Below are 13,864 nucleotides of genomic sequence, written 5' to 3' on the forward strand. Positions count from 1 at the left end.
GGAGAAGCAGCCCTCCCACTGGGCAGGGAGCCAGATGCCGGGCTTGATCCCAGGACCTCGGGATCATGACCTGAGCTGAAGGCAGACACTGACTGAGCCATGCAGGCACCCCTCAGATTGTATGTTGAGGAGACACAAACTGAATTGAGGGTATTTAGCTTATTATTACTTTTTTTTTTTTTTAAGATTTTATTTATTTGACAGAGAGAGATCACAAGTAGGCAGAGAGGCAGGCAGAGAGAGAGAGGGGAGGAAGCAGGCTCCCTGCGGAGCGGAGAGCCCGATGCGGGGCTGGATCCTAGGACCCTGGGATCATGACCTGAGCTGAAGGCAGAGGCTTTAACCCACTGAGCCACCCAGGTGCCCCATTATTATTACTTTTTTAAGGATTTATTATATTTATTAGAATAGCATAGGACTATTTACTTAAATGCTTATGGTGGCCATCCATGGTGGGGGGGTGGTGGTTGTGGAATTACAGATAATGTTTCTTTTCTTTGTCATATTTTTTGTTTTCTAATTTTCTGCAGAGAGCTTATACTAACTGGAAAGCACTGGCCTAGGTTCTAAAATGGGCTCTAATATTTGACTTAATCTTTTGGCCTTTCTTCACATTTAAATTTTTAGGTTTTCTTATGTAAAGCTTTTGTTTCTAAAAACCCTTCAATTTGTGTAGTTTGACATATTGACCCTCATTCAGTTGTTCTTTGTGAATGAAAGGACTTTATTCCTCATGGGTAGATGATTTTGAAGATGGCAGACTGGATTTTAATGGATAGTTTGGGGAGGTGAAGCAGAACTTTCATGGCAAACTAGTTAGTATATTTTTGTATGAAACTCAGACCAGGGCTTCAGTGGCGCAATAATAATGGCTAGTATTTTATTTTATTATTTATGATGTGCCAGTCTCTGATATAAACCCTTTAAAAGGGGATCAACATAGGCCACCTCGGTAGCTCAGTTAAGTTTTTAACTCTTGATTTCACCTGAGGTCACAATCTCAGGGCTGTGAGCTATAATTTGAACTGAGACAAACTTTTTTTTTTTTTAAATTTTTTTAATAAACATATAATATATTTTTTATCCCCAGGGGTACAGGTCTGTGAATTGCCCAGTTTACACACTTCCCAGCACTCACCATAGCACATACCCTCCCCAATGTCCACAACCCCCCCAACCCCCTTCCCCCCATCAACCCTCAGTTTGTTTTGTGAGATTAAGAGTCACTTATGGTTTGTCTCCCTCCCAATCCCACCTTGTTACATTTACTCTTCTCCTACCCCCTTAACCCCCCATGTTGCATCTCCTCTCCCTCATATCAGGGAGATCATATGACAGTTGTCTTTCTCCGATTGACTTATTTCGCTAAGTATGATACCCTCTAGTTCCATCCACGTCGTTGCAAATGGCAAGATTTCATTTCTTTTGATGGCTGCATAGTATTCCATTGTGTATATACACCACATCTTCTTTATCCATTCGTCTGTTGATGGACATCTAGGTTCTTTCCATAGTTTGGCTATTGTAGACATTGCTGCTATAAACATTCGGGTGCACGTGCCCCTTCGGATCACTACGTTTGTATCTTTAGGGTAAATACCCAGCAGTGCAATTGCTGGGTCATAGCTGAGACAAACTTTTATTTAGCTCTTCAAGATGTTCAGAGCAGTTCTTACTACTGTGTTGGGCTCAGTGCTGGGCATGGAGCCTGCTTAAGATTTTCTCTCCCTTTCCCTCTGCCCCAAAGCCGCTCTAAAAAAGTATATGTATATATATAGTAGAAGTTGATCAACACATTTAATTTTTATAGGAGGCATATGACGTAGGTGCTGTAATTTCCCCCATTTTGTTTATTTTTATTTTTTTTCCTGGTCTGCATTCAAATCTCTGGTTTATTCAACACAGTCCTTTCAGACTGTACGACAAAGTGTAAACACAGCAGTGCTTAAAATGCTAGAAGTTTATAAGACTCAAAACAAAAAATTTATAGTATTGACTGTACAATGAAAGCCAAAAAAGCAGTGTTTATGTTGCCAGTGTCACCTGCAAGACCCCCATGAAGAATAGGTGGAACAGAGGGGTCTGGGATGACCCAGCACAGCTCTTGATTTCACCTCAGGTGAAATCTCAACTGGCTCATTCAATTTCAGAGAAAAAGGGAGACCTGGGATGTGGGTGTGTGTGCATGAGTACATGTAAAAGTAGAACATTTTTGGTGACTAACACGGGATGTTTAATCTTAGAGGTTGGAAGAGGATGGGGCCAGGAGAGCAGGGCCAGGCTAGCAGGAACAGCAGCTGCATTTTCCTGAGACACTTTTTCCTTTTTCTTAGATACTCTACATACCAACAAGCAAGGCCATGATTAGGCCACCAGACTAGACCCTGTACCTGCAGGCTGGGACCACACTGCTACCCTGTGTCCCTGCTGGCTTTGCCACTAAATTGATTCTAAGAAGCTGAATATGTGGGAACTTTCTAGCCAGAAAACTGGAGAGCGTCTTTACAGGCTCAACCCCAAACCAGTAACACTCCTGCAGCTGGAACTTTGCTTTCAGAGAGTATATCTCAGTTACGGTCTTCAAAGCTTTCCCGAGTGAGGAATTTGTTTCTTACCAAATCCTCCTTTGGCCAGAAAAGTGACCAGACTGAAGTGGATGAAACAGAAGTTATAGGACACAGAGCTTCCATGGCTCTGTTTATTGGGAGGAATTGGAGCTGGAGTGGCTACTGTGGCAGCAGCCAGGGGAGTGACATTGCCCCGTGCACAGTGAGGCTACCCCTCTGAGAACTCAATCTCTCATCCATGGGCATGACTGGTGCCATGTGAGGGGTGGTGGCAGCATTTTCCTTGGAGGGCTGAATTGCCTGGGCTGTGGTGTAGGCCAGGGAGCCAGCACAGTGGTGATAGTGATCTCCTGGCCATTGATTTATCCTCCATCTTTGTCCTTAAGCACCTTTTCGGCCTCATCTGTATCTTCTGACTCCACATATGCATAGCTTTTAGACAGATAGGTGGGGGAAGGGAGACATCCTTTTACAGGCATGTCAGTCCTGTTAATTTTCCCAGAGGTGGGGAAAATCTCCATGATGTGGTCCCTGCTCACATTCCTAGTGAGCCTCCTGACATACACTTCGGCTGGTTTAGGGGAAGAAGTCCACATTTTCCTTTCCTTTCATCTCTTTTGGGTGGTTTGGATTTGGAGCGGGAAAGCCCCCTGTTGTCATGCCAGTACCCAGAGGTATTGGTTGGGCTAGAGGAGCTGCTGGAATTGGAGCTGTAGGACATGCTGGAACTTCCTCAGCAGTTGGGCACAGAAGAGGAGCTTGAGCCACTGCTCAGGCCTGTGCTGGTGCCTGAGATGGGGCTGGACTGGGACCTGGTGCTGCTGCCACCCCTGCAGGTGTTCTTTTTCTTCCAAGTTTTATCCCTGTCGCCATCCTTCTCACTCCATTCCTTGGGAGCCCCTTTCTCTTCAGCATGATCCTTGGACTTCTCTCAGAGTGGTCTTTGTGTTTGATAGGAGAGGGAGCCATCTCCCCACCTTCTCCTCAGCTGCTGAGGCCGATGCCCTAATTTTCCCCATTTTAGAGTTGAGCGGATAGGATTTCAGAGAGATTAAGCAACAAAATTCACACTGCTAGAAAGGCAGAGAAAGGATTTGGACAGATTCATACTAATTCTGCAGTCAACTCTTGACTGCCAGTGTATTCAAATCCATAGTCGATGACAAAGTGGAAGAGCTAAGGATTTTCTTCAGTGCAATAGGCTTACTGTTACAGAATTTTTTTTTTAGAATTTGAGAGTTGCTTTGTAGTGAAAGGATATTAATGTTTTCTTATACAGTGTAAAGCGTGGACTTTCCCCATACTTTGCAGGAGTTAATACTTTGTCTGAGGCCTTGTTTGTTGTATCGTGTGATGAAGATGGACATTGCAGTAGTGGCAGTCGATTATTTTGTAAAATTGGTATTGTACGGTGTGTGTGTATGAGCCAAAACAGGATGAATACAATTGACTCTTGTATAATTTTGGGGTTATGAGTGACAGTCCCCTGCGTAGTTGAAAATTTACATGTAACTTGACTAACCAAAAACTTAACTGCTAAGAGTGTACTGTTGACTGGCAGCCTTACTGATAACAGAAACAATTGAATAACACGTTTTGTATATGTATTATATACTATATTCTTATAATAGGGAAGAGAAAGTACGATATTTACAGTATGATATCACAAAATACCCATGTTACAAGTGGACCCCCACAATTCAAACCAGTGTTGAATTTGAACTGAGACAAACTTTTATTTAGCTTTTCAAGATGTACAAAGCAATTTTTACTGTTGATGGCAGATGTAGATTTACCAGACTTCAAGGGAGAATATTACCTAGAGCCACTCTGTACAGTAGAACATATATTGAGAAGGAGGTATTCTGTATCCAATTCTAATAAATTTTTTTTTTTTTAAAGATTTTATTTATTTATTTGTCAGAGAGAGAGAGGGAGAGAGAGTGAGCACAGGCAGACAGAATGGCAGGCAGAGGCAGAGGGAGAAGCAGGTTCCCTGACGAACAAGGAGCCGGATGCGGGACTCGATTCCAGCACGCTGGGATCATGACCTGAGCCGAAGGCAGCTGCTTAACCAACTGAGCCACCCAGGCGTCCCAATTCTAATAAATTTTAAGAGATAAAAATGATTTGAGTTTTACTTTAGGGCCATTGGGAAGGCCTCACAAAGTGGGTAATCCTGCTGGAGAGTGAGTGAGATATAGAAGGACTGGAGCATTCAGGTGGCAAAAGTGGTCTGAGCAAAGCAGGAGGATGGGAAGACTAAGTTGTGTTGTGCCTGAGATGCAGGTGGAAAGTATGGTTGGGGTTGGGATAGTAAGGGGCCTTAGGTTCCACAGTTAGGCATTCTCATGGACAGTTTTACTCAGTGGAGAGGTCAAAATCATAGACTTCTTGTGTGCTTTTACAATATGTGGCTTTTTAGCTAAGGCTCAGATGCTTGCTATGGTGATGTTGTCCTATTGGATGTAATGGTTCAGTAAGGTTTGGTGCTTAAATGTTTTTTTTTCCCCTCCCTAGGGCTTGCATTTCTTTTGGTCCTAAGAATCGTTCAATTGGAGCAGCAGCTAAAAGCCAGGTAGAGTTTTGTTTTTTCTTTCCTAAAATGACTTATTTCTCTGCTTTGTCCATCTTTCCCTTCAGCAACTATTTCAGTGCCCATTATGTGCCTAATACGACAGTTGCTAGGTGAACAGCTGAGAAACAGGCCTGATCCCTAGTTTCCTGTGCTTGAGTGAGAAGCACATAGCTTTTTATAGGTATTAGCTGTATAGCTATTAGCTCATTAGCATAAGCAGGAGCCCCTGGTTGGCTTCCTTAGTTAAGCTTCTGACTCTTGATCTAGCTCAGGTCTTGGTCTCAGGGTCATGAGTTCAGACCTCATTTTGGAAGTTACATGTGCTCCCTTTATCCAAACATCACTGTTAGTATCTTAATGTATAACCTTCTGTACTGTTTTTTACGGATTTAAATGCTTCCCCCACTCCAAAAGTGAGATCCTACCATATAGATAACTTGTCTTCCAACTTTCTAAAACAGTGCTACCCACTATATGGATATATCATTTATTTGCCCAGTCTTCTGCTAATTGACTGTCTAGGCTGTCTCCAGTCTTCTGCTGTTGTAAATAGCATTTGGTCACTATCTTTTTACATTTATCTTTATGTACTTACTGTCTCTTTTTTCCTGCAAAGTTCCTTCCACTAGAATTTCTGAATTGGTATTGCTAAATTGACTCCTGGAAAGTTTGAATCACAAATTATGATAAAACTGTAATTTTTAAAAGTTAAAACTCATTTATGTAAATGTTAATGAGAAGTTTAAGAACAGAAGAATACCTTCGTACATGTACAGTGACCCGTTTTTTTTTTTTTTTTTAAGATTTTATTTATTTATTTGACAGAGAGAGATCACAAGCAGGCAGAGAGGCAGGCAGAGAGAGAGGAGGAAGCAGGCTCCCTGCCGAGCAGAGAGCCCGATGCGGGGCTCGATCCCAGGACCCTGAGATCATGACCTGAGCCCAAGGCAGCGGCTTAACCCACTGAGCCACCCAGGCGCCCCTACAGTGACCCGTTTTTAATGGAGAATTAGGATAAGCTGGGCTCTAGTGCCATCCTTGCCACTGTGGTCTGAACAAGTCCGTCATTCCTCACTTCATACGTGAGCAGGCATCATGCAGAAATGTGTAGTGCTAAAGAAAATGAAATTCAGAAGGAAACCTTGTGGAGTTAAAATGCTGCTAGTTTAATCTGAGGCTGTTGAATTTTTTTTCCTCCTAATTTAATTGCTTTTAGTCTTTTCACCCTGATTCTGATGTTCTTTATTTTTAGGTAATTTCCAATGCAAAGAACACAGTCCAGGGATTTAAAAGATTCCATGGCCGAGCATTCTCTGATCCATTTGTGGAAGCAGAAAAATCTAACCTTGCATATGATATTGTGCAACTGCCTACTGGTTTAACAGGGATAAAGGTAAAGTCTCAGAGTGATGCCTTAAAATTAAAATACAGTGTTTTATTATATCAGGTCAATATATATCTGTACCATTCTGAGTTCAAGTTGTGAAAATGTTCACAAGTGTTTAGGAGAAGGTTGGGTAGGAAAGACCATTTGGCCTTTTTTGAATAATCTGGATTTTGATTGGGAGCAATAGGTGGCACTGTTAAAATGGGTTGGATAGCAGGGTAGTGGTAGTTTGAAGATAACATTGTCATTGCTGCTTGTATTGTTTACTGATGGATCAGTCTTTCTGATGTGATTTTAGTGAATGACTTCTGGGATGCCATGCATAGAACTTAACACTTCACAGTTACTAACCAGATGTGTGGTCATACTCTTGACAATAGCACTTAGGTTGGAAAGAGGTGTTCTTTTGGGGAAAATGGAATTTATCCTTTGCTATTTCTGGGACATCTAGAAGAGTTTGTGAAGCATGCAGCAAACTGATCCTACAAAAGAGGCAACTGAGATTAACAAGGGAGGATTTGGTGCTTGAGATACTGCATCTGGAGAAGTCAGGATGGTGGGACCAGGCTCAAAAGCCAAGAGATGATGAGAATTGTGAGAAAAAAGGTAGTGGGTTGTGCTCTTGAGTACTCAATTGAATTTAGAAGTGAAGTATTCTGATAACGGGAGAATGATGACTGACTGGGTTTACTGAATATCTGTGGATGATCTCAGAACAGTTTGAATGGCTAGTAATGGATACATCTGGAGTACAGGAGAAGGAAAAAGGGGGAAAAAAAGGAGGTGAGTAGATGGAGGATACTTACAGGCAGGAAAGAAATAGGATTTGGTATTGGTAGATTTAGTCTAAAGCATTGTAAGAGCCAAAGAAGGAAGAGATGAGGGAGAAGATCTGGGGAACAAGTAGATCTGAGTACAAGAGAGGAGGAATAGACTAAGAATTAAGCAGATAGCAGGGAAGAAGAGGCTTATGGGGAGGGGTGCTTTACCATCTTTATCATACAGTAAAGTAAGGGACTACTAGATTCTGAATCAGAATAAATTAGGATTGGGCTCAGAAGTGAAGAGTTTAAGAGAAGGTGGTGTTCAGGTTCACACGGAGTAGCTGCTGAGAGAAGAGAGTTACGTTTTCAGGTGTGGATTATATTTGGGGACTATGGGCATGTGGGATGGGGCTTGTCCAAGCCAGACTTTGAGCATTTAAAGTTTGTAGCCCTTCTCCAAGTTGCATACTTTTATGCAGGGTAGGATATCTTGAAGCTTTTTTCATTTATCCTCTAATTCAAGTATTTATTGGGTCAGGTTTGTTCTATGTCTTGGGCCTACATTAGTAAACAAAGTGACAAAAACTGTGACCTCAGGCTAGACTGGATCCTAATTTTGGAAATGATCCTAAAGTCAACACGGTAAACAAAGTAAAACCCATCTAGTATGCCAGGTGGCAGAGTGTTCACCACCAGACCTGTTTATGGAGGTGCAGTGTGGGCCATGGTGAGCTCTACAAGTTTGTTTCTGCACAAGGGATCTCAGTTTTTTTGTTGGTGGTCACAGCATGCTGTTTACGTAATGGTTCTTATCTTCAGGTATTGGTGTTTGATAAACATGTTAAAATGCTAAAAGTGACATTCAAGTTGTTTTTGCTTCCCAGACTAGTGTTTTTCAGTTCTTTGTTGAGATACTGTTCCATTGATGATGTGTTAGACATGCTCATTTTAGGCATTTAGATCATGAAAAACTTGAATAAGTTTAGATCCTTTTGTTGTTTTATTGCAGGTAAAATATATGGAGGAAGAGCGAAATTTTACTACAGAGCAAGTGACTGCTATGCTTTTGTCCAAACTGAAGGAGACTGCAGAAAGTGTTCTTAAGAAGCCTGTTGTGGACTGTGTTGTTTCGGTGAGTTTGATCCCTGTGTTTTACTGGGTACTTAAGAAATAAGAGACAAGAATGTTGTCAGTTGCAAATAAAATTGCTTTTTGCCTTCGATTTTAGAGATTATTTTAAGAATTCATCAAACTAGTCTTCCATTTTCTTGAGTATTCTTTTCTGCCCCCTAGTTTTTACTCAGCCCTTCTCTGTTTTCCCTGTTTGAAGGCTTACCTCAAAACCCACTGCCCCTGGATTCCTTTTAGTACCTCGCCTAGTGCCTGGCATGTGATAGCCACTTGTTTGTTGAATTAGTTGGATACTCACAATTAGAAACGTTTTCTTAATTTCACTGTATTTTTGCTTGTCCTGTGTTTAGAACTAAAGGCAGGGCAGCAGTAGACAAACCTTGTCTTTTCCATATCCCTTTTAAGATGAAAGCCTGACTCTATAGTTGTATGCTTGTAGGAAAATGGCATCCTTAGGAGCTGTTAAAATTTGGGTTGGATTTACTAGCTTTGCAGTGGAATCTCCTGTTCTGCAGTTGTTAATATCTTAGTTCCGTGGTCTTTTTTGTCTTTGTATTGGTGTATTCATTGGCAAAGCAAGGGCTGTTAAGTGACTTTTACCCTGCAGTCTGTTGTCAGGTAGATTCCTTTGTTCTTGGTTATCTAGTAAAGTAGAACTGACATTTGTTAGGAAGAATTTGGATTATGGTTGTGTGCTATATTCTGGGGACGCAAAGGATAAAGGTGCTACTTTTCTTAAGAGCTCATATTTAATGCAGGCATTGTGTTTCTTAGGTGCATTTCTTTCTTTCCCTAACTATTGTATTTTCAAGTTTGTCCTCATTTCCCCCAACTAGTGCCCTAACTTTGATTCTCAGTTATGCTCAGTATAGAAGTGAAACTCACGTACAATGGCAGAATGCCCAGGTGGGTTTTCCAGCATTTGAGATCAAGTCAAAAGGTGATGTATTAAGTCATGTGTTAGGGGTCCTCATGACTATACTGAATTTCAGTGACTTTTTAGGGAGAATTTGTAGAACTCAACATATTGCCATACCTATAGCTAAGATTTATTACGGTGAGAAGATACAAAGCAGAATCAACAAAGGGAAAGGTACAGGGGCAGTTTCTGGAGGAAACTAGGCACAAACTTCTAAGAATCCCCTTCCAGGAGAGTCATAGTGGATGCACTTAATTCTTCTAGTAGCAAGTTGTAGTAATACCTGACAAGTTCTGCCTGAGCCTAGGAGTCCAGGGTTTCTAACTGGAGGTCAGTCATTTAGGCACCTTGTACCTAACCCATACCAAAATTCTAGACTCCTAGAAGGAAAGTAGCTATGTAGCATAAATTATGTTGTACAAAAGTTTAAGTGTAGTGAGCCTCTCTTGTCTTTTAGGGAAAATTTTCTTTCTGTTTAGTGACCTGTTTATCATTTAAGTTCCTCAGTGCTGGAAAAGAGCTAACCTTTTCATCAGGCCTCTAAGGATAGCTGCCTCTGGCCTCTGTGCAAACTCTGCTGCACATTGACTACCCTAGCTCTTGGCTGTTATGGTATGTCTCATTGTTATACAAATAGAGCTTGGGGGTATTTTGCTTTATTTATGAATTGATCATTGTTAAAACATAATTTTCATTTTTTGCAAAGGTAATAGTACCCTCAGTGTTCAAAAATAAAATGCATGCATGGGAAGCTTCAGCACTCTCTGCTTACCTAGAAGGAAGTTTTTTCTTCCCAGATGTTACTAATTTTATTACTTGGTTACACATCTTTCCAGATATTTTTGTGTATCCAAGTAAATATGTATATATATACTTTTTTAGTTTCATTTCTCTTTTGATCAATTTTAGACACTTTATCTTTTATATCTTTCTTAGTGGTGAAGAAGGGCTTTGTTCTTTCCAGTGGCTGCAGAGTATAGTATTCCAGTTGATGCATGTACTGAAATCTCTTTAGTCTTTTTTTTTTTTTTTTTTTTTAGATTATTTATTTATTTGTCAGAGACACAGCGAGAGAGGGAACACAAGCAGAGGGAGGGAGAAAGGGAGAAGCGGCTTCCCGCAGAGCAGGGAGCCCGATGGCAGGGTTCAATCCCAGAACCCTGGGATCATGACCTGAGCCGAAGGCAGCTGCTTAATGACTGAGCCACCCAGGCGCCCCTCTTTAGTCTATTTTTGTTGGACCTGCGGTTGCTTCCTTTTTTTTTTTAATTTACATATTTTATTTTATTTTATTTTTTTTTTTAAGATTTTATTTATTTATTTGACAGACTGAGATCACAGAGAAGCAGGCAGAGAGAGAGGAGGAAGCAGGCTCCCTGCCGAGCAGAGAGCCTGATGCGAGGCTCGATCCCAGAACCCTGGGATCATGACCCGAGCCGAAGGCAGAGGCTTTAACCCACTGAGCCACCCAGGGGCCCCAACATATTTTATTTTTTTAAAGATTTATTTGAGAGAGCATGCATGTGAGTGGGAGGAGGAGCAGAGGGGAGAGAATCCATCTCTGGGCGGGGTGGGTGCAGACTCCCTGCTGAGTACAGAGCCCAGCATGGGGCTTGAGCACACAAACCTGAGTTCATAACTCTTACTTACAACTCTTAAGAACTCAACTCTGTAAGAGTTGTAAGTATACAACTCTTATAAAGAGTTGTAAGGTAAACTGACTGAGCCAGTTTATAAGTAAGAGTTTATAAGAGTTGTAAGTATACAAAAAAGTAAGAGTTTATAAGAGTTGTAAGTATACGAGTTTATAAGTTTATAAGAGTTGTAAGTATAAGAGTTGTAAGTATACAAAAAAGTAAGAGTTTATAAGAGTTGTAAGTATACAACTCTTATAAAGAGTTGTAAGGTAAACTGACTGAGCCACCCAGCTGTGCCCCCTCCTTTTTTTTTTTAATTGTAAAGAATTAAAAAAAAATTGCTATTGCTTTGAATAAACTTTAACAGGTAAGATTTTGCTTTTATGTGATAAGTTTATAGGACTTAGTGGTTAAATTCCTAGAAGTACAAGGCTAGGACAAACGGTATGTGTATTTGTGATTCTTGTTTTAAGATTTGTTTATTTATTTGTCAGAGAGCACTAGAGTACAGGCAGGGGGAGTGGCAGGCAGAGGGAGAAGCAGGCTCCCCATTGACGGAGGAGCCCATTGTGGGACTCAGTCCCAGAACCCTGGGATCATAACCTGACCTGAGCTGAAAGCAGAGGCTTTACCAACTGAGCTGCCCAGGCGTCCAATGTATTTGTAATTTTAACCACAGTTGTTTAATTGCCCTTTAAAGAATTCGTACTCACGCTTCTTCCTGCAGTGTATAAGAGGACTTTTTGGATAACAGCCTCACCAGCACAGCTTATTGGGGTGTTAGCTAAATTCTCTAATAGGTGAATAATGCTATGAAAGTGTATGTCATTTTAATGTTTCATTCTTTAGCTGAAGTTGAAAACATTTTTAAATTTAAGAGCCCTTCTGCATTTCTTTCCTGTAAAACATTCCTATTTGCTCATTTTGAGTTTATGGGTCTACCTTTTGATTGGTGGTTCTTCATATATATTAGATTAGCTCTATCATTTTATGTTATGAGTTGCAAGTATTTATCCCATTTTTTTTTTTTTAATTTTTTTGAGTCAAATATATTAATCTTCATGAAAAACTGTTTATAGTTGACATACAATGTAACATTAGTTTCAGGGTACATCCTAGTGATTTGACAAGTTTATACATTATACTGTGTTCACCACAGTGTAGTTACCATCTGTCTTGTTACATTGCTGTTCAAATATATTAATCTTTTCTCCCCTTTTTTTCTTCTGTATTTTGTGTTACGTTTACAGAATTTCTTCCTACTCTGATGGTAAAGACTCCCTTTCCTTCTGGTACTCATCTTTTTTTTTAACTGTTAAATCTTTGATTTGAAATGTATTTTGGTATGAGGTGTGCAGTAGGGATGGTACCTGATTTTTTCTATATGTGGTTATCCATTTGTTCCAACACTACTTATTGAATATTCTGACTTTTCCCTACTGGTTTGAAATACTTCTTGATCACATACGGAATAAATTGCTCTAGACATTTGAGGGCGTTTCTAGATTTTTCTGTGTTTTAGCAGGTGTATTTTAAATGAAGACTCCCTAATAAAAGAAACTTTCAAATCTTTTTGTAGGTTCCTTGTTTCTATACTGATGCAGAAAGACGATCAGTGATGGATGCAACACAAATTGCTGGCCTTAATTGCCTGCGATTAATGAATGAAACAACTGCAGGTAAGGGACTGTTAGCATCTGTGACTTGGTGAATGTTGAAGTTTCTGCCATCTTAAAAACCCTGGGGTTTCTTGTTTTCTATTTTGCTTGCAGCACTTATACTTATGTGCCATAGTATTTTTGGATACTGTGTCACACATAAAGAATTTATCTGACCAGTGCTTTTTCTTTATCCACATAGCACTTACTTTAGTACTTAATCACATCCTCCTTTGGAAAGTAACACAGTTATTGTGTGTTCACAGTGTGTTCACAGTGTGTCAGTTTATAGATCGGCCTTTTCTCCAGCCCTTTATAAACATTTGAAATTTTTAAAAACATTTATTTATGTGTGAGAGAGAATGAGCATGAGAAGTGGGAGGGTCACTGGGCGCCTGGGTGGCTCAGTGGGTTAAAGCCTCTGCCTTCGGCTCAGGTCATGATTCTGGGATCCTGGGATCGAGCCCCGCATTGGACTCTCTGCTCAGCGGAGAGCCTGCTTCCTCCTCTCTCTCTCTCTCTCTGCTTCTCTGCCTATTTGTGATCTCTGTCTGTCAAAATAAATCAATAAAATCTTAAAAAAAAAAAAAAAAGTGGGAGGGTCAGAGGGAGAAGCAGACTCTGGGAGCCCGATACGGGACTCGATCCCGGGACTCCAGGATCATGACCTGAGCCAAAAGCAGTCGCTTAACCAAAGGAGCCACCCAGGCTCCCTCTCTAGCCCTTTATTTTTTATTTTTTTAAGATTTTATTTATTTATTTGACAGAGCGATCACAAGTAGACAGAGACACAGGCAGAGGGAGAGAGGAGGAAGCAGGCTCCCTGCTGAGCAGAGAGCCCGATGCAGAACTCATCCCAGGACCCTGAGATCGTGACCCGAGCCTAAGGCAGAGGCTTAACCCACTGAGCCACCCAGGCACCCTCCAGCCCTTTAATGGGTTGTAACCTGTAAAGCACCATCTCAGGGAGAGATTCATGGGAATGTTGAGATGATGCAAGAGTATAAGAAAGAAATCCTGGAAAATATGTTTGGAAAAGTAAGGGAAGTAGTTGGGAAAAATTGCCAAAGTCTTTGGAATGAGAAACTGGAAACGTTAAGGAGGTCTCAGTGAATGTCAACATTTAATTCTTTTTTTTTTAATTTTTTAAAAATTTTATTTATTTATTTGACAGAGAGAAAGATTACAAGTAGGCAGAGAGGCAGGCAGAGAGAGAGGGGAGG

The 13,864-nt window shown here is 40.8% G+C and overlaps 1 protein-coding gene and 1 pseudogene across 1 annotated transcript in view; one reads left to right on the top strand and one right to left on the bottom strand.

Moving 5' to 3' along the window:
* The window catches only part of HSPA4 (heat shock protein family A (Hsp70) member 4), a 54,107-nt gene that overhangs the window by 9,845 nt on the left and 30,398 nt on the right, over nucleotides 1-13,864 (top strand). The window contains exons 2-5 of the mRNA XM_047729177.1: nucleotides 5,088-5,145; nucleotides 6,398-6,538; nucleotides 8,306-8,428; nucleotides 12,563-12,662. Coding sequence (XP_047585133.1) covers nucleotides 5,088-5,145; nucleotides 6,398-6,538; nucleotides 8,306-8,428; nucleotides 12,563-12,662 — 422 coding nt within the window. The remainder of the gene's footprint in view (nucleotides 1-5,087; nucleotides 5,146-6,397; nucleotides 6,539-8,305; nucleotides 8,429-12,562; nucleotides 12,663-13,864) is intronic.
* Nucleotides 2,719-3,536, bottom strand: LOC125099777 (RNA-binding protein with serine-rich domain 1-like; annotated as a pseudogene).

This window comes from Lutra lutra, chromosome 5 (genome assembly GCF_902655055.1).
Source record: "Lutra lutra chromosome 5, mLutLut1.2, whole genome shotgun sequence".
NCBI lineage: Eukaryota > Metazoa > Chordata > Mammalia > Carnivora > Mustelidae > Lutra > Lutra lutra.